General features: G+C 45.2%; 1 protein-coding gene across 6 annotated transcripts in view; it reads left to right on the top strand.

Moving 5' to 3' along the window:
* Positions 1-26,985, top strand: part of rabgap1l (RAB GTPase activating protein 1-like) — a 444,915-nt gene that overhangs the window by 378,916 nt on the left and 39,014 nt on the right. For 5 of the 6 annotated variants that reach the window (XM_059647710.1, XM_059647711.1, XM_059647709.1 and 2 more), the window contains one exon: positions 2,307-2,435. In XM_059647710.1, coding sequence (XP_059503693.1) covers positions 2,307-2,435 — 129 coding nt within the window. Of the gene's footprint in view, positions 1-2,306; positions 2,436-25,061; positions 26,220-26,985 lie in introns of those variants that run through there. The other variant, XM_059647712.1, reaches the window with a different exon arrangement.

Genomic DNA, 26,985 nt, shown 5'->3' with positions numbered 1-26,985 from the left:
TTCATTAGAGAGAAGAAGGTTGAGAGGTGACTTAATAGAAACATATAAAATAATCAGAGGGTTAGATAGGGTGGATAGGGAGAGCCTTTTTGCTAGGATGGTGGCGGCGAGCACGAGGTGGCATAGCTTTAAATTGAGGGGTGATAGATATAGGACAGATGTCAGAGGTAGTTTCTTTACTGAGAGAGTAGTAAGGGAATGGAACGCTTTGCCTGCAGCGGTAGTAGATTCGCCAACTTTAGGTACATTTATGTCGTCATTGGATAAGCATATGGACGTACATGGAATAGTGTAGGTTAGATGGGCTTGAGATAGGTATGACCGGTCGGCGCAACATCGAGGGCCGAAGGACCTGTACTGTGCTGTCATGTTCTATGTTCTATGTGACCGGCTGGTGAAGAATGAACACCATTTGATATGGTCAAGAGGCAGAAATCCTTCTCACGTATATTAAGTGCTTAAATGTGCTCTGACCTGTAGGGGCTACATGTCAAGAACTGTGAAATGGGATTAGCTGGCCAGCATCTTGTTGGCCAACACCGCTCCCAGGGACTGAATAACAGCCTTCAGCCATGTAAATTTCTGATTTATCCCAAATCAAATCTGTCCTGCCATTCTGCTGTGCGTTTACACATTTAGCTCAACAGGTTTGCACTCTGTAGGGTTCATTTTCCATGCTGTTAGTATTCAACTTCTGAATCCATGTAGTTAATATTGAATTGCATCCTCTAGGGATTCCCTCTACTGCCTTTTGGGGCATTTTGCTGTGGTTTCCCTGCTCTTCCCAGTTTGGCAATACTGCAAATGATAAAGAGAGACTTAGTAAAAATAATGTTTATAGTCACAAATTTAAACAGAAGAGTACAGAGGAACATCAAAATAGGAAATGAGGGTAAAAGAGTGACAGAGATTATCTGGTAACATCATTATTATTGATAATGCTCTCTCTAAATATATAGAGAGAAATGTAATCAGAGCGTACATAAGGCTGATTTTAAAAATCCTTGTAGAGGTAGATGACATGGCTGAAATTATCAATACTTTGCATCTGGCTTCGTTAAAGATGTGAACGCTGTGAAGGAAGGAGGTCTTCGTGAAATTTGAGAGATTAAAATGGAAAAAGAGCAGCTTCTAGTGTAGAAATGATACAGTGCATCCAGGCCACCAAAATAAGTCAAAATGGAATCTAAAGGCTCATGTCGTAGTCTTCCCATTGTCACAAGCATGGGGAGAAATGCCAGAGGATTGGAAGCAGCAAGCCTTACATGGCCGTTAACAAAAGGAAGTAGAAAAAACACCCTATCCATTGGTCAACATAACTTCAAGCAGGGAGGAACCATACCTTACTATAATTCTAGACAGAGTTTATTGTCATTTGGAAATCTCTGAGTTAATAAATGCCAGCCATCAGGAATTGACTGAAGATGAACTATGTCTGGTCAACTTGATTGTGAGGGAAACAGTATTAGCTGACTTTTGAGAAGTCACTGCATATTTGAAGCTCATATGATTAAGGGGTAGAGGTAGTGCTGGTATGAAATTGGCTAAGGCATGGAAAGCATAGAATGTCAGTGCATGGTTAGATTGTTCTCCCCCACCCCACCACCACGGGGGGTTGTACTGGAGCCAATGCTCCTTCCCAAATGTACAAATCCACTTGCCTGACAGACAGGCGCAATTTCACAGTTTGCAGATACAACAAACCCTGATTACTCCCACTTCAAAGTTGTCTTCCTAGCTACTCTTTCCATTCCTCTCCCTGACAACAGTTTGAGGTGAAACCAGACTACTTGTATCGTTGGTATTTGTAATTGACTCTGTAGCATGCATCCAGCTATACATCCACCATACCATTAAGGCTGCCTATTTCTATCTACCCCTGTAATATCTTGCAACAATGCTGCATCTTGGCTCATTTGCTCCTGAAACCTTCATCCATGTTCTGGCTGCCACAAGGCTCGACTATCCCGTGCATCCCTGACCAACCTCCCACATACTACATGTCGAAAATTTTGGCTGTCTCAAGTTTACAATGACCTAACTTGCACTAAGACCCGTCAACATGTTGTAGAAGAGCCTTCAGCGATTTTTTGTTTTTTTTTGTGTGGTTACGGCAGACCTTGACTAGCTTGATAGTACTGTCAGTGGTGTTTGCAAACTGAAGAGCTCTAATTTCAGAAGTTCCGTTTCTTTCTCTTTCACTGAGTGCTGCGAATTGCTAGCTAATTCACTGCTGAATTTTCTGATAAATTTCTAAATCACTACATCTTCAGGTTACAGCTCATATTGGATTTTTTTCTTCCCAGACTTCCAAGGAGGACTTGCTGCAGGCTGACTTTGAAGGGGCACTGAAGTTCTTCCGTGTCCAGCTGCCAAAACGCTACAGAGCTGAGGAGAATGCCAGGAGACTAATGGAGCAAGCCTGTAACATAAAGGTAAGCTAATGGATAGGTAGGAGTCATGGAGAAAAGAGAGCAATTGGGGATTATTACACAGATAGTAGAAACTGCCAATGCTGGAGAATCTGAGATAACATGGTGTGAAGCTGGATAAAGACAGCAGGCCAAGCAGCATCAGAAGAGCAGGAAAGCTTGACGTTTTGGGTCGTGACCCTTTTTCAGAAATGGGTGAGGGGAAGGGGATTCTGAAATAAATAGGGAGACAGGGGGAGGTGGATAGAAGATGGATAAAGGAGAAGATAGGGTGAGAGGAGACAGACAGGTCAAAGAGGTGGGGTTAAAGCCAGTGAAGGTGAGAAGTTAGGGAGGGGATGGGTTGGTCCAGGGAGGACGGACAGATCAAGGAGGCGGGATCAGGTTAGTGGGTAAGAGATGGAGTGGGGCTTGTGATGGGAGGAATGGTTAGGGAGGTGGGGTCGAGCTGGGCTGGTTTTAGGACGTGGTCGGGGGAGGGGAGATTTTGAAACTTGTGAAGTCCACATTGATACCCTTGGGCTGCAGGTTTCCCAAGCGAAATATGAGATGCTGTTCCTGCATCTTTCGGGTGGAGTCATCGTGGCAATGCAGGAGGTCCAGGATGGATGTGTCTTCCGAGGAACGAACCACTTCAACTCTTCTTCCCCCCCCCGCCCCCCCACTCCTTGGACAACACGTCCATCTTGGGCCTCCTGCTTTGCCACGATGATGCCACCCGAAAGATGCAGGAACAGGATCTCATATTTCGCTTGGGAACCCTGATAACCTTGTGCTGCAATGTGGACTTCACAAGCTTCAAAATCTCCCCTCCTTTGACCTCAACCCAAAACCAGCCCAGCTATTCCCCGCCTCCCTAACCATTCCTCCCACCTCAAGCCCCATCTCCTACCCACTAACCTCGTCCCACCTCTTTGACCCTGGACCGACCTATCCATTCCCTAACTCCCTACATTCACCTTCACTGGCTCTAACCCCACCTCATTGACCTGCCTGTCTCCTCTCACCCCATCTTGTATCCGCCTCCCCCGTCTCCCTATTTATTTCAGAATCCCCTTCCCCTCCTCCATTTCTGAAGAAGATTCTTGACCCAAAACATCAAACTTTCCTGCTCCTCTGATGCTGCTTGGTCTGCTGTGTTTATCCAGCTTCACTCTGTGTTATCTCAATTGGGGATTATGTCCATTGCCCACTACGTTGTAGTAGATGGCATCAATTCAATATGAAAACAAGTAAAGTTTGTGCTGTCTTTTGTTTAATGAGCAAAGTGCAGTGACTGTTAAGCAGGTAAGAGCCTTCAGATTTTGATCCAGGACACAACTTAAGCTGGACTCAGTACAGTGCAGATACTGAGGAAGCAACTACATGTGTCTGCCTTATACATAATAGTCTAAGTCATGTTGTCTGAGACAAATGAGAGAGGCCATTTCTTCATCTTGTTGCTTTCATGAAGAAATAAAATATCTTGTAATTAAGCCTTTTTTTAAAAAATGCTTTTAATGTCCTCCTGGCCTACACCCTATTATTGACAGATCCTTAGTTCCTCCTGCCTCCAATCCTCTCCCATTGACTCAAATGCTTACACTTCAACTTCCTACCAGCTCTGCTAAAAGGTCATTTAGCTGAAACATTCTCTCTTTACAGCTGCTGCCATATCTGCTGACTGTTTCCATCTCTCTCTTTTGCTGCAGTTCTTTCATTAGTAAATAAAAGCCCAGCACTCCCTTTCCACTGCATACAATTACCTTTTTAAAGTTGGGGACTTGTGAATAGAGTTGTTGTAATGATTTGTCACACTTCCATAATTGTACAATGGAACTGCCCAAGTAATAGGAGAACTACTGAACCTTGGTGTGCCTCTTTTTCGCTTATTTTTACCTTGCAATTCTTGTGTACTTTCCAGAATTCTGTATTTTTGCATTTCAAATGATTCCAGTTACTCCACCAGGGGCTCAGCTGCTGACAAGGGTCTGTAGTTTGCTCAGTCACTGTGTATCTCTGTCCCTTCTCATCAAGGCTTGTCTAAAGATAGTATTGTATGCATGCTACTGAATCGCACGTACCCCTGTCAGGAGCCCCCTCTCTCAGCTCCTTCCGAGAACTGCACAGCCCAGAAATGGAACGAGAAATTTCTAAAAAAACTCAACATGTCAGTCAGCATCGAAGTTCTTCAGGTTGTCCTGTGCGGCTGTCTCCATCTACTTCTTGTTAGCACATACATATAAATCATGTCCCTTCACTTAGTGCCCGTACGTAAAACGCTTCCTCAACGAATTCATTTCAAACCCCACACACCCCATTCGCATCCATGTCTTGATGCTTCTACAGCCATTGATTTTGTTCAGCCACTCCATTGACTTTGTTGCCTAAAACCTTGAATCTCTCCCATCTTGACCATTTTCCTGGTGTAGCTCCCATAGTGCACTGGGTGTGGAGAGTGTGTCCTCCAAAGTGACTGGAACAGACTCGCCTCCACTGCTGGCCCTCAAAATTGCTGATCTCCAAATCCTAGTGAGAGTCGCCACCTTGTGCTAAATATTCCTTGTCAAGGCAGAAAGGGACAAACCTCTGCCTCTACTGTCAGCAGGCATTCTACCTCTTGTACTTCTGTCAACACAATCATAAATAATCCCACGTCATATTTAACCTATCTTTGACATTTGGGGGAGAATAGTGTCATAGTAATATCTCTGAATGAGTAATCCAGAAGTCTGGGCTGAGGACATGGGTTAGATCCCACTGTTGGAACTTGGTGGAATTTAAAATATATTAATCAATCTGGAATTAAAAACACTGTGTAATCAACTCTGGTAAGATCCCATCTACCTCACTAATGCCCTTTTAGGGAAGAAAATCTGCTGCCTGGTCTGGCCAATGACTCACTTCAGAGCTACAGCAGTGTGGTTAACTGTGCTCTGAAATGGCTTAGCAAGCCTTTCAGTTCACTGGTAATTAGGGATGGGCAAAACAGTCATGAAAAGAATAAAATCTCCTTGCTGTTCACCTGAACTCTTGAGTTATGTCTCCAAGGCTGAGTGGATGTTCTTTAACATGCATTTGCTGCTGCCTGTGCTTTTCACCCTCTGAAAAGCTTCCAGTCAGCTTCATTTGTTTCTCCTTAATCTTTCAGGTTAGCTTTCAAAAGCAATTCCATTTTTTTTGTCTGTCTTTCATAATTTGTCTGTATACACTTGGACAATGAATTCATTTCTGTCCTCTGCTTCAGACATTCCTGTTTCTCAAACCTTGCACCAAATCACTCGCTGAATTTGTTTATCATTCCTGCAGAGCTTATGACAGAATTCCCTATTTGTATCGCCTGCAGCTCGTTTTTCTATTGGATGGTACCAGTATTTTTGGAATGATTGTATTCTTGTCCACTCCTGATTTAACATCCATACTCCAGGCACTCTTGTTGGAGACAGTCCGATTTCTTTTCAATCATCCTCCCCCATCTAGTTTGCTCTTGAGTGCCTGTAATCCCAGTCGTCCTCTTAAATTGCCATCTTAAAACCATTTCTTCTTTCATTACCTTACATGGCTCTTTGTCAGGAAAGTGAGTGAAAAACAGGACCTTGTGGGTAGTAATCTGTGGGTTACTACCAGTGCCACGTGCTAGTGAGGCAGGGAATAGAACAATAAGACAGATGAATGCATGGCTAAGGAACTGGTGTAGGGTTTCAGGTTTCTGGATCATTAGGTCCTCCTAGGGCAGGGGTGACCTTTATAAGAGGGACGGGCTGCACCAAAACTGGAGGGGAACCACTATTCTTGTAGGGAGGTTCATTAGTGCTTACTCGGGAGGGTTTAAACTAGAGTGGTGGGGAGCTGGGAAACAGAGCAACAGCTCAGCAAGTGAAGGAAAAGAGGGGGTGGTAGATGCTAGGACCTGTAAATCACGAAGAAAGGACAGACGGACACACATAAATGTACACTACCCAGGCCTTCCACCACCTCCAAGACTTCAATTCCCCACCTCCAAAACCTCATCTTCACCATGGACATCCAGATTCTGTACAATTGTAACCCCCGTACAGATGGCTTAAAAGCCCTCTGCTTCGTCATGTCCTGCAGGCCCAACCAGTCCCCCTCCACCAACACCCATATCTGCTTAACAGAACTGGGCCTTACACTGCAGAACTTTTCGTGTAACTCCTCCCACTTACTACAAACAAAAGGGATGGCTGTGGGCACCCGTATAGGTCTGAGCTTTGCCTGCCCTTCTTAGGATACACTGAACAGTACCTCTTCCGCTGTTACACTGGCAGCATCCCTCAGCTCTTCCCCTGCTACATTGACGACTTTCACTCCAATCTCAAATTCACCTGGATCATCTCCGATACCTCTCTCCCCTTCCTGGTCACCCCCATCTCCATCTCCAGTAACCGTCTCAATACCGACGTCTATATCAAACCCACTGACTCCCATAGTTACCTTGACTACACCTCCTCACCCCTACCCTCCTGCAAGAATACAATCGCTTATTCCTAATTCTTCTGCTCTGCTGAATCCGCTCCCAAGATGGAGTATTCCACTCCTGGACATTCCAGATGTCCTCCTACTGTGAGGACTGCAACTCCTCTCAATGCCGCTGCCCCCCCCCCCCCCCCCCCCACCATGATCAGAAATACCCTCAACCACATCTCATGCATTTCTGCCCTCAAACACCACCCCTCCCCCCAACACCAACTCAACAAAAGTAAAAACAGAGACCGCTGGTCTTCACATACTACCCCACCAGCCTCCGCATCCAGCTCATCGTCTTCCACAACCCACAACCAAAGAGATATTTTCCACCCCACCTGCATCTGCCTTCCATTGGTTCTGCTCAATCTGTGATTCCCTTGTCCTTCCACACTCCCCACTAACCCCACCACCCTGACACCGTTCTCTGCAACCGCAGGGGGAGCTACACCTGCCTCCCGTCTCCTCCATTCAAGGCCCAAGACAAACTTTCAAATCCAACAGGAGTTAATCTGTATATCCTCCAACTTGGTCTGCTGTATCCATTGCTTCTGATGTTTCCTCCTCTATATCAGTGAGACCAAGCAGAGATTCGGTGACTGATTCACAAGAGCATCTGTGGCTTGTACACTATAATCAACAGCATCTTCCAGTTCCCAACCATTTTAACTCCCTCCTCCCACTCCCTGGATGACATGTCCATCCTGGGCCTCTTCCAGTGCCACTGTGATGCTACATGCAAACTGGAGGAGCAACACCTCATTTTCCGTCTCGAGAGCCTACAGCCTAATGGCCAAAATGTGGAATTCACTAGTTTTAAAATCTCCCCAGCCCAGATCTCATCCCATGTCCGAACCTCTCTCTCATCCCCACCTCCTTGATCTGACACAACCTGTCTATCTTCTCACCCACCTATCCAGCCACCCTTCCTACTGACCAATCCCCACCACCGTCTACCTGCATCCAGCTATCACCATCCCACCTACCTCCCCCCAGTCCCACCCTCTCCCTTTATTTATTTTCAAGCTCCTTTCCCCTTCTTCGATCCTGATGAAGGGTCCCAATCCAAAGTGTTGACTTTCCTGCCCCTCTGATTTCACCTGACCGGCTGTGTTCCTCCAGCTCTAAAGCATTGACTCCACTGGGAAGGCAATGGCCTAGTGGTTTTATCGCTAGACTGTCAATCCTGGTAATTTTCTGGGGTTCTGGGGTCCTGGGTTCAAATCCCACCACGGCAGCTGGTGGAATTTAAATTCAATAAATATCTGGAATTCAGAGTCTAATGATGATCATGAATCCATTGCCGATTGTCAGGAAAAGAACCCATCTGGTTCACTAATGTCCTTTGGGGAAGGAAACTGCTATCCTTACCTGGTCTGGGCCTACATTTGACTCCAGACCCACAGCAATGTGGTCGACTAATAGCTGCCCTCTGGGCAATTAGGAATGGGCAATAAATGCTGGCCCAGTCGGCGGCACCCTTATCCTATGAATGAATAGAACAAATAACTCTGACTCCAGCATCGGCAGTTTCTTGCTATCTCTGAATGAACACGATGATACCAATGGGCTGAAGTGTTTATGTCAATGCAAGGAGTAACAAATGTAAGGCAGAGCTTAGAACCTGGGATGGGACATGGGACAATGATATTGTGGCCATTTTAGGGCCTTGGTTGAGAGAGGAACCGGCTGGGAGCTCAACACTTCGTTGTTTTAGAAGAGACAAAGAGAAAGATAAAAGAGGTGGAGAAGTCGCATTATTAATCAAGAAGAATGTTGCATCTGCACTCAGAGGTAATGCTGAAGGGCTCATCCACTGAGACAATATGGGTTGGGCCCAGAAATAAGATGGGTGCAATCACTCTCATTGCATTATACTATAGACCTCCCAACAAGCATCAAGACTTTGAGGAACAGTATGTAGAAACATTGCAGAAAGGTGCAATAAAAACAATTGTCATACTCGGTGGCTTTAAATTCCCCAGGGTAATGACTGGGACTCCCTGACAGCAAGAGGCTTGACGGGCGCAATTTATAAGTACACCCAAGAGGCTTTATTAAAACAGCATGTGGATGGCCCAACTAGAGGAGAGACCATACTGGACCTTATATTGACTAATGAGCCTGGCCAGGTGACTGACCTCTCAGTGGGAGAGCATTTTGGTAATACTGATGAAAACTCCTCTGTTTTAATATAGCCATGAGCAAGGATAAGCCAGGACCTTGTGGGAAGATACAAAATTAGGGGACGGCACATTATGTTAGTATTAGGCAAGGATCAGGGAGTATTAATAATTGGGAGGTGCTGTTATGAGGCAAGTCCATATTAGACATGTGGGCACTGTTAAAGATCTGCTGACGAGTGTTCAAGACCAGCATGTTCCCTAGGGATAGAGAATAAGGATGGCAAGGTAAGGGATCCTTGGATAACAAGGGAGGTGGTGAATTTAGTCAAAAGGGGAAAAGAATCAGATGTAATGTTTACGAAGGTAAAATTGGATAGGGTCTGAGAGGAATAGAAGGAAAGCAGGGAATTAGGAGAGCAAAAGGGGCCATGAAAAGCCCTTGGCAAGCAGGGTTAAAGAGAATGTGAGGCATTCTATAGATACTTTAAAAACAATAGACAATAGGTGCAAGTGTAGGCCATTCGGCCCTTTGAGCCAACACCACCATTCGCTATGATCGTGGCTGATCATCCACAATCAGTGTCCTGTTCCCCATAACCTTTGATTCCACCTATCTTTAAGAGCTCTATCCATCTCTTTCTTGAAAGTATCCAGAGGCTTGACCTCCACTGCCTTCTGGGGCAGAGCATTCCACATATCCACTACTCTCTGGGTGAAGAAGTTTTTCCTCAACTCAGTTCTAAATGGCCTACCCCTTATTCTTAAACTGTGGCCTCTGGTTCTGGACTCACCCATCAGCGGAAACATGCTTCCTGCCTCCAGAGTGTCCAATCCCTTAATAATCTTATATATCTCAATCAGATCCCCTCTCACCCTTCTAAACTCAAGTGTATACAAGCCCAGTTGCTCCAATCTTTCAACAAATGATAGTCCCACTATTCCGGGAATTAACCTCGTGAATCAACGCTGCACTCCCTCAATTGCAACAATGTCCTTCCTCAAATTTGGAGACCAAAACTGCACACAGTACTCCAGGTGCAGTCTTACCAGGGTCCTGTACAGCTGCAGAAGGACCGCTTTGCTCCTATACTCAATTCCTCTTGTGATGAAGGCCAGCATGCCATTAGCTTTCTTCACTGCTTGCTGTACCTACATGCTTGCTTTCATTGACTGATGTACAAGCACACCTAGATCTCGTTGTACTTCCCCTTTACCTAACTTGACTCCATTTAGATAGTAATCTGCGTTCCTGTTCTTGCCACCAAAGTGGATAACCTCACATTTATCCACATTAAACTGCATCTGCCATGCATCCGTGCACTCACCTAGCCTGTCCTAGTCACCCTGTATTCTCATAACATCCTCCTCATATTTCACACTGCCACCCAGCTTTGTGTCAACAGCAAATTTGCTAATATTACTTTTAATGCCTTCATCTATATCATTAATGTATATTATAAACAGCTGCGGTCCGAGCACTGAACCTTGTGGTACCCCACTGGTCACTGCCCGCCATTCCGAAAGTTTATCACTACTCTTTGCTTCCTGTCAGCTAGCCAATTTTTAATCCAAGTCAGTATTTTGCCCCTAGTGCCATGTGCCCTAGTTTTGCGCACTAATCTCCTATGTGGGACTTTATCAAAGGCTTTCTGGAAGTCCAGGTGCGCTCCTTCCGCTGGCTCTCCCTTGTCCATCTTCATCGTTACAAACCTCAAAAAATTCCAGAAGATTAGTCAAGCACGATTCCCCCTTCGTAAATCCATGCTGACTCTGATCTATTCTGTTACTGCTATCCAAATGAGTCGTAATTTCATCTTTTATAATTGACTCCAGCATCTTTCCCACCACTGACATCAGGCTAACCAGTCTGTAATTCCCTGTTTTCTCTGTCCCACCTTTCTTGAAAAGTGGGACAACATTAGCCACCCTCCAATCCGCAGGAACTGATCCTGAATCTATAGAACATTGGAAAATTATTACCAATGTGCCCACGATTTCCAGAGCCACCTCTTTCAGTGCCCTGGGATGCAGACCATCAGGTCCCGGGGACTTAGCAGCCTTTAGACCTAACAGCTAACCAACACCATTTCCTGCCTAATATAAATTCCCTTCAGTGCATCCATTACCCTAGGTCCTTCAGCCACTATTACATCTGGGAGATTGTTTGTGTCTTCCCTAGTGAAGACTGATAGAAAGTACCTATTCAACTCTTCTGCCATTTCCTTGTTCCCCCATAGTAAATTCACCCGTTTCTGTCTTCAAGGGCCCAATTTTAGTCTTAACCATTTTTTTCTTTTCACATATCTAAAAAAGCTTTTACTATCCTCCTTTATATTTTTGCCCAGTTTGCGTTCGTACCTCATTTTTTCTTCACATATTGCCTTTTTAGTTAACCTCTGTTGCTCTTTAAAAGTTTTGCAGTCCTCTGACTTCCTGCTCATCTTTGCTATGTTATACTTCTTCTGTTTTATCTTTATACAGTCCTTAACTTCCCTCATCAGCCACGGCCGCCCCTGCCTCCACTTAGGATCTTTTTTCCTCTATGGAATGAACTGATCCTGCACCTTCTGCATTATATTCAGAAATAACTGCCATTGTTCCACTGCCATCCCTGCTAGGGTATTGTACCATTGAACTTTGGCCAATTTCTCCCTTATGGCTCCATAGTTCCCTTTATTCAACTGCAATACTGACACTTCCGATTCTCTCCCTCTCAAATTGCAGATTAAAACTTATCGTATTATGGTCACTACCTCTTAATGGCTCCTTTACTTCAAGGTCCCTGATCAAATCTGGTTCGTTGCACAACACCAGATCTGGAATTGGCATCTCCCTGTTAGACTCCAGTGCAGGCTGTTCTAAGAATCTATCTTGGAGGCATTCCACAAACTCCCTTTCTTGGGATCCAGTACCATCCTGATTCTCCCAGTCTACCCACATGTTGAAATCCCCCATAACAACTGTAGTAATACCTTTGCGACATGCCAAGTTCAACTCCTGATTCAACTTCCACCCTACATCCAGACTACTGTTTGGGGGCCTGTAGATCCCATTCGGGTCTTTGTATCCTTAGAATTTCTCAGCTCTATCCATACTGACTCTACATCTCCTGATTCTATGTCCCCCCTCGCAAGGGACTAAATATCATTCCTCACCAACAGGGCCACCCCACCCCCTCTGCCCATCAGTCTGTCCTTTCAATAGCATGTATAGCCTTGAATATTCATTTCCCAGGCCCTGTCCACTTGAAGCCACGTCTCAGTTATCCCCGCAACATCGTATCTGCCAATTTCCAACTGAGCCTCGGATCTTTTGAAGAGCATTAAGGCAGATAAGTCCCCGGGGCTGAATCGTATCCATCTCAGGTTATTGAGAGAGGCAAGAGAGGAGATAGCTGGGGCCTTGATCGAGGTCTTTGTATCCTCACTAGCCGCTGAAGAGGTTCCGGTGGACTAGCCCTTACCTAATGTTGTTCCTCTGTTCAAGAAGGGAAATAGGATAATCTAGGAAATTACAGACTAGGGACTCTCACATTGATGGTTGGGAAGCTATTAGAAAGAATTCTTAGGGATAGGATTTAAGCACATTTGGAAAAGCGTCGCCTAATTAGGGACAGTCAGCATGACTTTGTATGGGGCAGGCCCTGTCTTCCTAACTTGATGGAATTTTTCGAGGAGGTGTCAGCGGTGATTGATGTGGTTTGAGTAGTAGGTGTTATCCGGTTGGATTTTCCTAGGGCTTTCGACAAGGTCTCTCGACAAGGTCTCTCGTAGGCTCACCCAGAAGATTAAGATGCATGGGACCCAGAATTGGTTTGCTAGTATAAGACAGAGGGTACTGGTGAAACAGTGTTTTTCAGGCTGGAGGCCCATGACTAGTGATGTTCCGCAGGGATCTGTTCTGGGACCTCTGCTGTTTAGGGTATCTGTGAATGACTTAGATGAAAATGTAGATGTGTGGATTATTAAGTTTGCAGACGATACAAAGGTCAGTAAAGTTGTGGATAGTGTGGACTGTTGTCAAAGGATACATCGGGTTATAGATAAGTTGCAGATATGGGTGGAGAAATGGCAGATGGAATTTAATTTGGGTAAGTGTGAGGTACTGTGCTTTGGGAGATCAAATGTTAACTAAAGGTATACAGTTAATGACAAGATCCTGAACAGCATTGATGTACAGAAGGATCTTGGAGTTCAAGTCCATAGTTCCCTGAAAGTAGCCACACGAGTAGGATAATAAAGAAGGTATATGACACGCCTGCCTTTATTGGTTGGGAATGTGAGTACATGAATTAGGATGTCATGTAGCAGCTTTATAAGACTTTGGTTAGGCAACACTTATAGTATTGTGTTCATTTCTGGTCACCACATTACAAGAAGGATGTGAAGGCTTTGATGAGGGTGCAGAAGAGGTTTACCAGGAAGTTGCCTGGATTAGAGGGCATGAGCTACAAGGAGAGGCTAGAAAAACGCGAATTGTTTTCTCTGGAGCAGTGGATGTTGAGGGGAGACTTGATGGAAGTCTATAAAGGTATGAGATGCATAGATAGGGGTGATGGTCAGAATTGTTTTCCCAGAGTTGAAATGCCTCAAACCAGGAGGCATGCGTTTCAGTTTAAAGGGGGAATGTTCAAACGAGTCATGAGGGGCAACTTTTTTTTTTACACAGAGAGCAATAGGAGTCTGGAACACACCGCCAGGAGTGGTGGTGGGAGCAGATGCAATAGGGGAATTTTAAGGATTTTAAGGTAAGCACATGAATACGCAAGGAATGGAGGGAAATGGACCAAGGGCAGGCAGAAGGGATTAGTTTCATTTGGTGTCATATTCAGCACATCATCATGGGCCAAAAGCCTGTTCCTGTGCTGTGCAGTTCTATGTTTGGTTAGGTAAATGTTACATTTTATGAATTTCTAGGTGCTATTTAAATGTGGTATGGTATTCGTATCATTTTCTGTTCCACAATCTGGAGTTAATAGAAGTCTCTGGGTTCTTGCAGTGCAAGAGTCTCGGGCTAAGGCATCCAGAGCAGAGCTATGTTCACTGCCTGATCATGTTTCTTTCTATGCTGCCAAAAATGGATGATAAAGGTTTGTGTTTTGAATTGTCTCAGCATTCCGTGTGTTGTTAATGGTCTGCAACTCTGGTGCGATTGGAGACCTTTTGACCTGTTTTGGGATAATAGCTTGGCCTTTGGATGTTATGTAGACTGACATTGAATGCAAGAAATGGCTTGTTTTAACACTGTTCAACCCCAGAGAACTCCTATCGAAGAGCAAGAGGCTGAGCCATAATGAGTTAACAATGTACAAACCGTACACAACGTGAATTTAATCCCGTGGGCTGCATTCTCTTGTTTTCACAGTTCCTAAGGCACCTTCTTGTATCCTAGCAACCGGTAATTGGTCCCGCATGAAAACTAGTCCGAAGACAGAAGGAGCTGAGAACTGAGGAAGTACAGACGTTGTAAGCGTAATAGCCAACATTTTGAACATTAATCTCTCAGCTAAATCTAAGGGTGCTGAGCCACAAGGTCAAACTTGAAAATGCTGGCACCTAAGTGTGCTTCTTGTTTCAAACCTATCCATATGTCATCAGTTACAGTCAGGCGTTTTCTGTGTTTTTACATTTTTATACCTACAGTTTATGCAGGTCAAGGTTGGTGTGGGTGAACAGGGCATACTATTCTGGCAGGATACACGTTTTATGCTTTGAGATTCTACAGTGTCTTTGTGATGAATGTATTCAGTGCAATATTATACGTCTCCTTTATTATTAAAAGTCCTGATGATTTTAATAGCAATATAAGCATGTTAGCAGCAGTGTTTGTTACCAGCCCTTCAGAAACCAGACAAATCCTTAACGGTCCATATTAGTTCAACGCAGGAGACACTTTACATGAAACCAGTCACGTTTGAACTCCAATTCAACACAATCTGAACAACATTCATGTTGGCCAAATAAGTATTTTTGCCCCACACGTGCCAGGCAATGATCATGTATAAAAAGAATCTACCCATCACTCCATGACATTGAATGGCATTACCATCACTGAATTCCACATTAGCAACATCTTTGGAGTTGCCTTTGACCAGGAACTCATCTGGACTTACCATATAAATGCAGTAGCTACAGAGCAGGTCAGAGGCGAGGAATGCTACAGCAAGTGAACTCACTCACTGACTCCTCCAAAGCCTGACCACCATGAACATGGCACAAGTCAGGAGTGTGATAGAATACTCCCCACTTGCCTGGGTGCGTGCTACTCCAATAACACTCGAAACTTGACACCAGCATAAGAGGTATGGTTAGTAAGTTTGCAGATGACACCAAAATTGGAGGTGTAGTGCATAGAGAAGAAGGTTACCTCAGTACAATTGGATCTTGGTCAGATAGGCTAATTGGCCCAGGATTGGCAGATGGAGTGTAATTTTGATAAATGTGAGATGCTGCGTTTTGGAAAAGCAAAACAGGGCAGGATTTATACACTTAATGGTAAGGACCTGGGGAGCGTTACTGGGCAGAGACCTTGGAGTGCAGGTTTGTAGCTCTTTGGAAGTGAAGTAGATAAGATAGTGAAGATGATGTTTGGTATGCTTGCCTTTATTGGTCAGTCCATCGAGTATAGGAGTTGGGAGGTCATGTTCTGGCCGTACAGTACAAGTGATAGGCTACTTTTGGAATACTGTGTGAAATGCTAGTCTTCCTGCCATGGGAAGGGTGTTGTGAAATTTGGAAGGGTTCAGAAAAGATGTACAAGGATGTTACGAGGACTGGAAGGTTTGAGATACAGGGAGAGACTGAATAGGCTGCGGTTATTTCCTGTGGAGCATCAGAATCTGTGTGATGACCTTATTGAGGTTTATAAAATCATGAGGGGCATGTATAGGGTGAACAGACAGGTCTTTTCTCTGGGGTGGGGGTGTCCATAACTAGAGGGTATAGATTTAAAAGGGACCTAAGGAGCAAACATTTTCACGCAGAGCATGGTGCGTTTATGGAATGAACAGCCAGAGGAAGTGGTGGAGGCTGGTACAATTACAACATTTAAAAGGCATCTGGATGGGTACATGATTAGAAAGGCTTTAGAGGGATATGGGTCAAATACTGGCAAATAGGACTACATTTCCTTTAGGAAATCTGGTCAGCATTATCGAGTTGGACCAAAAGGTCTGTTTCCATGCTGTAAATCTGACTGTATGACACCCAGACAAAGCAGCCCTTGTACCTTATAAATGGTGGAAAGGTTTGAGGGGTTACTCACTGCAGTATTCCTAGTCTCTGACCTGCCGTCATAGCCACAGTGTTTATGTGGTGAGCTCAGTTGAGTTCCTGGTCAGTAGTAACACAAGAATGTTTATAGTAGGGGATTCAGTGATGGTATCACCACTGAATTTTGAAGGCCCGTGGTTAGATGGTAATTGCCTGGCATTTATGTGGTGTAAATGTTACTTGCCACTTTTCACCCCAGGCTGGGATATTGTTCAAGCACTGCTGTTTTTGGATATGGACTGCTTCGATATCTGAGGAGCCGTGAATGGTGCTGAGCATTGTGCAATCGTCAGCAAACATCTTGCTTCTGACTTTATGATGGAGCGAAGGTCATTAATGAAGTAGCTGAAGATGATTTGGCCTAGCATACTACAGTAAGGAAGAAGGAAGAGATGGTCATGGAACTGAGATGCTCTCCAAAAACCATGGTCATCTTCCTCCATGCCCGGTGTGACTCCAACCAGCAGAGAGTTTTCCGCCTGATGCCCATTGATTTGCATTTTGCTCAGATGAAGTCTTGATGTCAAAGGCTGTTAGACCCTCCTCACTGGTGAAGTTGCCAGGAATGTTGATGATGACGATGAGTTGAAGCAGAGCTGGCTGCCATATCTGAAAACAGTTGTTTTGTGTTTGTCTGTTGCTGAGGATATGTGTAGATGTGGGGGTTAAGCATACGTCTTCAAAGGGCAGGAGAGATACTGGGCCCACAATGAACCAATATTGTTGATCCCCTGGCTCTCAGTAAATAAGAGTAGAACTAGGGAATGTAGCCTCAGCTTGCTGGGCAGCCGCAAAGAGTGTTTTGGGAAGATGATTAGATTAGCTTCCCTACAGTGTGGAAACAGGCCCTTTGGCTCAACAAATCCACACTGCCCCTTGGATCATCCCACCCAGACCCATCCCCTTATAACCCACACACCCCTGAACACTACGGGCAATTTAACATGGCCAATCCAACCAGCCTGCACATCTTTGGACGGTGGGAGGAAACCGGAGCATCCGGAGGAAACCCACGCAGACACGGGGAGAATGTGCAAACTCCACACAGACGGTTTCCCGAGGCTGGAATCAAACCTGGGTCCTTGGTGCTGTGAGGCTGCAGTGCTAACCACTGAGCCACTGTGCCGCCCCACATTCAAACCACATCAAACATTGCAGACAGGACGAGAGGGTGGATGACAGTGGGGATTTTTGCGAAGATCTGTTTTGATCCTGCCTCAGGATCAGAAAACTGAGTGGGGAATTTCAGACATGGAGATCCAAGAAAGATAAGAGAAGAAAGAAAAGAAATAAGCTTTAGAAGCTGACGGCACAGTCTCAAGAAATTGGAGAGGAAAGCAGCTCACCACTGGGCTCTCCAGGGCAGTTATAGACAGGCCACAAATTTACCCCAACCAGCATCCTGAGAAATCTCTTTTGATCATTTTTTAAATGTGTTTTCATTATGGTGAGGTAATGCAGAAGAGAATTTAAGGATTGTTATTGTTCCTGTTGAGAGATGGTGTCTGAATTTTTTGAAGAGGAGTGGACAGTGACTAAAGTAAGTACATTTAGTAAACAAGTTGCGGGCCAGCAGGAAGACTGGGTGGTCAGCAATTCAGTTCAATTAGGGCTAAGTGCTGGTAGTGCCCTTATGGACAAGCCCAGATTGGCAAAGGGGAAAAGGGCAGGAAGTAGAGAAGGATGGGAACTTCAGTCTCATGTACAGGTCAATGTGAACACTCTGATTCTCTCTGGCTACCTGGGCAGGCTAGAAACTCTGACCACGAACAGTAACTTCTTCAGGTTAATATACAGCCAGGTTCAGTTTTATCCTGCAAGTGCAGGAAATTTACATTTTACTATCGATCATCTACACTGTTTAGCCACCTTACCTATGTGCTATTTCATAAACCTGACCTATAGCCTGTAGCCTGGCTTGCAATATGATGAGAGTTATGTAAGATCTTACAGGAAGCATGCCATTGCACCCAGCTGGTCTCTGCAAGAGTATATGCTTCTGCAGAATTTCACCTCGTCTTAAGACCATAAGATATAGGAGTGGAAGTAAGGCCATTTGGCCCATCAAGTCCACTCCGCCATTTAAGTCATGGCTAATGGGCATTTCAACTCCACTTCCCTGCACTCTCCCCATAGCCCTTGATTCCTTCTGAGATCAAGAATTTGTCGATCTCTGCCTTGAAGGCATCCAATGTCCCGGCCTCCACTGCACTCTGTGGCAATGAATTCCACAAGCCCACCACTCTATGGCTGAAGAAATGTCGTCTCATTTCAGTTTTAAATTTACCCTCTCTAATTTTAAGGCTGTGCCCACAGGTCCTAGACTCCCCGCCTAATGGAAACAACTTCCTCGTGCCCACGCCTTCTAAACCAAATTTGGTGGCATATCCTTCTATCCTGGTTTGAACCACTACTCCTTTCTGTTGGTTCTTGCCTCAGCCTTCACTTTACTGGAGAACATAACATAACACCTCTAGTTTCAAAAGGTGAAAGGATTAAAGTGATGACGTGGGACACCACACAACTATAAGCTGAAACAAAATAATATGGATTCTCTGATCAGACTCTGGGCCTGACACATTTCCAAGATAGTTGAATAAATTCACTTCCAGCTTTTAAAGCCTGTGGACTCAATAGCCTGTGTTCGCTGAACCAGAGGAGTATATGTAGTATGGAAACAAAAAACATTGCTGGTGAAACTCGGCAGGTTTGTCAGCACTTGTTGGGAGGGGGTTGGCTGATGGGGAAACAGAGTTAATACTTTGAGTTCAGTGATTCTTCATCAGAACTAATAGCTTGGAAAAAGTGGTATATATGCTGAAGACAAGGTTGGAGGCTTGGGAATAGTGGAACAAGAGTGTGGAAACCCTGGACTTGCCAATATCTGAAAGGAAAAGCACACACGTGAATACAGGAAGTTTGTATGTGGGAGAAAAAGAAATGAAGCTGGAGAAATTGGTCTGGGAGGGACTGATAACTTTTAGATTCCGACAAATGCTCCTCTATGTAGTATCAACAAAAAGCATATGAAATAAATTTCCTCCTTTTACAGCAGTGACTGTACTTTAAACAGTTCTTCATTAGCTCTAAAACATATCAGGATGGTGTGGAAGTTTACTCCTGTACTGTAGCTATGTTGACCAACAGCATTCTGCATATGTTGAGCCCTTTTTCCATCACATTTCCCAGTGTAAAATCTTCACCATGGAGAAATAAAGAACACAAAATTGAGGTGACTTTACATGAATGAGGAATAGATTCTTGTGCCTGCTGTCTGTTGTCCAGCTGCTTCCTGATCTAAAGTGACATTGAATTGTGCTGAAGTGAATGTTTCTACTCTTCACTGTGGACAGTAAGGCTGGCCTTGCAGCAATGGGTGCAGCCCAGAAATGGCACAGATACTTAGAGCAGTTGGGAAAGCCTGGGTATGTCAGTAATGCAGTTAAGGCAGGTAAACGCTAGCACAAAACTCCTCCTGTGACACATTCTTGGCATCCCAACAGGTTACTTTGCTGTCTGGAGGTTGAGCTGACTTTTAGACATTACTGAGGAAAATAAAAATGATCAACTGCATTCTCCCCTCTCTGCCCCTCTCTCCTTTGTTTTCTCATTCAGGTAGTCTCTCAGAAAACAGCAGAAGGCTTAATGATCGTACCCTGATTGGTGTTGTCCATTCTTACTCCCTTGTGATTGGTATTTCATACAGTGGTCAGTTCCCAAGCTGATTGACCTAATGACCTGGGACTGTGTGCTGAATGTGTTGCAGTATGCTCAGGGAATGAGTGTCACAAGTGAATACTATCCCCTTCTGGACTGATGCTGCAGGGTTGGAGCAGAGTTGGTTACCTAGCTACTTGAATGACAACCTGTGGCCCAGATGTAGCTCCAGTCAACGTAGAATGGAGTTGCATTTCAGGACCCTGCAGAACCCTGAACACAGCTCTTTCCATGGACATTGCCTGGGAAATTGAAGATTCTGATGGACAGATCCTGAAATCTGGGAACCCTTTTAATATCTGCGAATTCACTGTGAATTCTGCAAGTATTAGTGTTAAGTTTCCCTCTCCTTGCCCCCAACCTCTGAGCCCCACCTGCTCTTATGAAACGACACACTTACAAAGTTGCCCTTTCACGAGCAGCTGTTAGTGTCTGGCTGTGCTGCTGGATATTTAATTCTCAGACTGATTTCTGTGAAAAAGCTGAGTGGTGTGACATCCCTCCACTACCCTGCACTACGGTATACTCCACATTTCTTCAGGACTGAGTGGAGTGGCAATTACACCATTCTGAGAAAGAGTCGTACCAGACTCTGAGCCTGACCTCTTGTTTTTTTTTCTCTCTGTTAGGTACCACCAGACCTGCTGATCTTCTTCAGCACTTTGTGCCTTTTGTTTTTTTGCAGTCTGACTGTGATTCCATGCTACAGAATATCTGGTCTTCAGTATGCACAGGATGTCCAACTATTCCCCAGTACAAATTAGTGCACTGCCGTTATATATCAACCACTATTCATTTCCTGTCATTTTTCATCCAGATGCAATGTTGCATCAGAGCATGAATTTTAAGCTATCACTGTGTCTGGTGATATGCCAGATTAGATCATCAGACTTAGTCCCACACCAGCTCCTAGTATGTGGGTTGGAATTTCGGATGGAATTGAAGTTGTTTACTTTACCACTGCTCTTCGTGCTAACTTGTGCTAATCCAAGCCTAAGAGTACATGAGCCATCTCTATGCTCTCCGAACCACATGATTTGTGTTTAAATGCTAGCATTGGTGCATTGGCTAAATTATAACGAGATTAGCCAGCCGGACATAATAGAATACCTGAGATAACAAGGTATAGAGCTGGATGAACACAGCAGGCTGAGCAGGAAAGCTGATGTTTCGGGCCTAGACTGGTTCTGAAGAAGGGTCTAGGCCTGAAACGTCAGCTTTCTTGCCCCTCTGATGCTGCTTGGCCTGCTGTGTTCATCCAGCTCTACACCTTGTTATCTCGGATTCTCCAGCATCTGCAGTTTCTACTATCCCTGAAGTAATAGAATACCTTCCCTGTTTGGGGCTGTTAACCTGGTCCAGTCAGTGTACCCAGGCCAACAGATAAGACCAGGTTCTGTTCACTCGGAGTTGGAGCAGTGTAGAACACTCGCCACAAATGAACGGGTGACTTGGTGATGCGATACCAGCTTCTATGGAGTTATTTCCTCACCAGCCTTTGAGTCAGAAGGTCACGAGTTTGAGAGTTGACCACATAACCCTGGCTAATGTCTCAGTGCGGTAAAGAGGAAGGGCCGCACACTTGGAGAACTCCTCTTCAAACGGGTCCTTAGACCATGGCTCGCTCTTGCGGGGCTGAATGTGAAAGGCTTAAGCAATAGTTGAAGAGCAGGAGGAATTTCTGTATTACACAGACGCACACTAACCAAACCCACTTCATGTCCTTGCTAATGTTGACCACTTGGCCACTGGTGCTATTTTTGGAAGCAGTCTGAACCCTCATTTACTTACAAAGATACTGACACTTTTTCTACAGTAATCAGTTTGCACAAAGGATTTTAGGCTCTGCTGAGGTCAAGTCTTCTTCTGTAAAGACAGATTTCGTTGCCTGTTTCTAACCCAGCCTTTCGAACTTTGCCTTCGTTCTGGGGGTGTCAGATCAAGACAGCGTCAAGGGAGCTTTACTGTGTATCTCACCCTGTGCTGTCCTTGTCCTGAGGGTCTTTTTTTTAAATTCATTTGTGGGATGCGGGTGTCACTGACTGGCCAGCATTTATTGCCCATCCCTAGTTGTCTCTGAGAAGCTGGTGGTCAGCTGCCTTCTTGAACCAGTGCAGTCCCCCTCCTGTTGATTGACCGACGATGCCATGAGAGAGGGATGTGTGATGGGGGCAGTGTAGTGGAAGCTTTACCTTCTGTTTAAAAGAGTAGAGGAGGCTTTACTATGTTTCTGACTTGCATTTTAGGAACATGGAGTTGCTAAATATGTACTGTGGCCTTGTATAGCCTTACCGTGATTAGCGCAGAAACTGGTTCACCAGTTTATATATGAAGTGATTCTCCACATTCTGAGTCACAGCCAAGTTCTAATTTTATATATTCTGTAGCTGTCATTGCCTTGGAGACCTTATGTTGTTAATCTAAAGGCTATTTGGACATCTTAACAAAAATCCTGAAAAGTAATGTTTGGAAGAAAGCGAGATATAGAACCTGAGATAATGGGAACTGCAGATGCTGGAGAATTCCAAGATAATAAAATGTGAGGCTGGATGAACACAGCAGGCCAAGCAGCATCTCAGGAGCTCAAAAGCTGACGTTTCGGGCCTAGACCCTTCATCAGAGAGGGGGATGGGGAGAGGGAACTGGAATAAATAGGGAGAGAGGGGGAGGCGGACCGAAGGTGGAGAGTAAAGAAGATAGGTGGAAAGAGTATAGGTGGGGAGGTAGGGAGGGGATAGGTCAGAGATAATGGGAACTGCAGATGCTGGAGAATCCAAGATAATAAAATGTGAGGCTGGATGAACACAGCAGGCCAAGCTCTCTCAGAGAGCTGATGAAGGGTCTAGGCCTGAAATGTCAGCTTTTGTGCTCCCGAGGGGATAGGTCAGTCCAGGGAAGACGGACAGGTCAAGGAGGTGGGATGAGGTTAGTAGGTAGATGGGGGTGTGGCTTGGGGTGGGAGGAAGGGATGGGTGAGAGGAAGAACCGGTTAGGGAGGCAGAGACAGGTTGGACTGGTTTTGGGATGCAGTGGGTGGGGGGGAAGAGCTGGGCTGGTTGTGTGGTGCAGTGGGGGGAGGGGACAAACTGGGCTGGTTTAGGGATGCAGTTGGGGAAGGGGAGATTTTGAAACTGGTGAAGTCCACATTGATACCATTAGGCTGCAGGGTTCCCAAGCGGAATATGAGTTGCTGTTCCTGCACCCTTCGGGTGGCATCATTGTGGCACTACTGGAGGCCCATGATGGACATGTCATCTAAAGAATGGGAGGGGGAGTGGAAATGGTTTGCGACTGGGAGGTGCAGTTGTTTGTTGCGAACTGAGCGGAGGTGTTCTGCAAAGCGGTCTCCAAGCCTCCGCTTGGTTTCCCCAATGTAGAGGAAGCCACACCGGGTACAGTGGATGCAGTATACCACATTGGCAGATGTGCAGGTGAACCTCTGCTTAATGTGGAATGAGATATAGAACCTACCATCACAGGAAGAAACCTTTCAGCTCATCCTCTGCAGCAGTGTGCACTGGCGGTCACAGGAGGTTCTGTGGAAATTTGTATGTCGTGACTTGGCTTCTTTTGAGCTGCAGTGTCTTCCCTTTGAATCTTTCTCAGTGGGCCACCGTGCACTGATAATGTGGAACCAAGACAGGAGATGTGTCCATTTGCGGAATGTCAGAAACTCCGTTTCCCGTGCGCGCGCGCTCTCATGCACTCTCTCTCTCTCTCTGTCTGTCCGTGTCTCTCTCTCTCTCTCTCTGTCTCTCTGTCTCTCTCTCTCTGTCTCTCTCTCTCTGTCTCTCTCTCTCTTTGTCTCTCTCTCTCTTTGTCTCTGTCTCTCTCTTTGTCTCTCTCTCTGTCTCTGTCTGTCTCTCGCGCTGTCTCTGTGTCTGTCTCCGTCTCTCTGTCTCTGTCTCTCTCTCTCTCTCTGAGCCCCCATCCCCCTCCTGAGGCTGTGCTCAACTGTCAGTGGGTGCCATCCTTTGAATGAAACTTTAAATCAAGGCCACAGTTGTCTCCTCGGGTAGAGATGTTGGGGGAGGCAGGGAGTGGGGTGAAGGTGAAGATCAAGAATATGCAAAATGTGTCCGTTTCACTGTGTGAAGAAGAGCAAGGGATTTCTTCCTGGTGTCCTGTCTTGGCGTTTGTCAACTAACATTGCTAAACTACCACTTGACAATTTATCATAGTGCTGGTTGTGGGACCATCCTGTGTGCAAACTGACAGATGTTAGTGTTAAAACATAAGTAGAAAATGTTGGAGAAATACAGAAGGTCTGACAGCATCTGTGCAGAGAAAACTATTTTGGTGACCCTTCTACAGAATCACTGGTCAAATAACTCAATGTTAACTGCTTTCTCTCTGCAAATGCTGACAGACCCACTGAGTTTCTCCAATATTTTCTGTTTTTGTCTATTTTGGATCTCCAGCATCCACAGTTTGTTTTCTGACAGATAAATTTCCTACATTGCAGCGATAAGTACACTTTAGAATTACTTCATTTACTAAAGAGCTTTGGGGCATTCCCAAAGTTCTGAAAGGTTCTATATAAATGAAACTGCTTTTCTCTCAGTTCATTTGAAAAGTGCTGGACTGTTTAAAGAACAGCAAATTAGCAAATATCCTACCCCCCTCTACCCAGATGTAAAATGGACTTAATCTTCACATGTTAATCTTCCAGTGTTAATCTTCAACTAAGTGTTGCCTAATTAACGGATTGCATTTCCCTTTGAGTTTCTCTCTCTCTCTTTCTTTCTTTCTCTCTCTCTCTCTCTCTCTCTCTCTCTCTGTCTTTCTCTTTCTCTCTCTCTCTTTCTCTCTAAGTTACATTGAGGAGCAGTATTTCTCTTGATTGTGACTGCTCGCACTGAGTCTCACAGGGCCACTCCCATCTTTCTGTCTGTCTTGCTTTCTCCCCTGTAGCTGATTAACCTGCCCTTAGGAACCAATGGACTGAAACAAGCCACACCTTAAAAGAGAGCACGTGAATTGGGGAGGAATGTGCAGCATCTGAAAGCTCATTTTTGATCGCTGCTGCTTCCTGGTTTTGCACAGTATTAACAAAAACTGTGGCCGCCTTAGACAGAGAGAGCTGATTGTGAGAAAAGGCATTGGCTCCAGCTCCTTTCATATCCTGTGGAACAGGTAGTCCTTGTCATGAAAAATGGCAGGCGACCGCTGCAGAAACTCCTGATGGCTTGGTTTGGCTTGGCTTACCTGAAGAACCTGTTACTCCCCTACTGCCAGGGGACACACTCTCTCTCTCTCTCTCTCTCTCTCTCTCGATTACGAGATACCATCCAGTTGATTTGAGCCTGGAATCTCATGAGACACCTGCGGCCAGAGTGATCTGAAGCAGGAAATAGTTAAGTCAGTTTTGAGGTGGCCCTGTGCCACAATTCCCTTGTGGTTGTGCTGTTGTTTTTTTCGTGTGTGTGTGTGTATGCGAAGAGCTTCAGAGGGCTGGTGTGCGAGAGTGAACAAGAACGTGTGCTGTCTGAAACTCAGCGTCCGTGGCTGCTGCTCTCGCTGTACATAGATGCACAGGATGTTGCCTATGACCGTCTAAACTGCTTGCGGAGCCCTCCCCTCCAAAGAAAAGTGTGCTCAGCGCAGCCAATACTAACCAGCCAACGACCTCTTCAATCCCTGCTCTGAATTCTGGCAGACGACTGGCAGGAAGTGGTCAGCCGTTGAGGATCTCCCTCCCCTCCGACAAGAGATGAGGCAATGTTCCATCTGCATCTACCCCTGGCCTAATGACCTCCTTACCTTCTGAATTTGGAACTGCAACTTGAGAATTGGGATTCGGCACAGATGTGAAGAGAGAAAGCGGACAGTTAAATAACACTCTGACTCTTCAACACCCTCCGTTTGGTTTCTATCAATAGGAGCCACTATGCGTTTGATTGACGATGGAGACTGTGGTGCATAACCTATGTTGCGAGTAGAAAAGACAGTTCTTAATATTTCCTTCACCTCGGTCCTTTTTAGCGCTCCAAGTGGATGCAGTGCAGACTATTCAGTCTCTTGACACTTTTCCCTCCATTTCAAGAGGTTTTCTTTATTTATTTAATTTATTTTTTATTTAACGCCTTTCTGCCAAAATGATGGAAGAGGTTTCAATAAGAGTCGCCTATGATGCACACGTTTTTGGTCAAGTAGATGAGGAGGACACTTTGGCCAATATCGTGGCAACCACAAAGCCCAAATCACTGGTAGGTCATTGCAAATGTTGCTTAGTCAACGGTGCAGGGTAAGATCCAGTTAAAGTAGACATAAGTGCAATTATCTAGTGATAATGGGAACTGCAGATGCTGGAGATTCCAAGATAATAAAATGTGAGGCTGGATGAACACAGCAGTCCAAGCAGCATCTCAGGAGCACAAAAGCTGACGTTTCGGGCCTAGACCCTTCATCAGAGAGGGGGATGGGGGGAGGGAACTGGAATAAATAGGGAGAGAGGGGGAGGCGGACCGAAGATGGAGAGTAAAGAAGATAAAGTAAAGAAGATAGCCGCACCCCCAGCTACCTACTAACCTCATCCCACCTCCTTGACCTGTCCGTCTTCCCTGGACTGACCTATCCCCTCCCTACCTCCCCACCCACACCTTCTCCACCTATCTTCTTTACTCTCCATCTTCGGTCCGCCTCCCCCTCTCTCCCTATTTATTCCAGTTCCCTCCCCCCATCCCCCTCTCTGATGAAGGGTCTAGGCCCGAAACGTCAGCTTTTGTGCTCCTGAGATGCTGCTTGGCCTGCTGTGTTCATCCAGCCTCACATTTTATTATCTTGCAATTATCTAGTGTTGCTTTTCAGATGAGCCATTGAACTAAGGTCCAATTTGTCCCCCAGCTGGATGTGAAAAAGTCCATGTATTTTTTATTTTAAAGACAAGCAATGGAATTTTCACCAGTGTCCTGACCAGTATTTATCCATCCGCCTACATCTCAGTTTTAAAAAAGACTTTCAACTTGTTAAAAC

This window comes from Stegostoma tigrinum, chromosome 8 (genome assembly GCF_030684315.1).
Source record: "Stegostoma tigrinum isolate sSteTig4 chromosome 8, sSteTig4.hap1, whole genome shotgun sequence".
NCBI lineage: Eukaryota > Metazoa > Chordata > Chondrichthyes > Orectolobiformes > Stegostomatidae > Stegostoma > Stegostoma tigrinum.
Note: the sequence above shows the minus strand (reverse complement) of the source record. Positions and strands in the feature narration are given on the sequence as shown.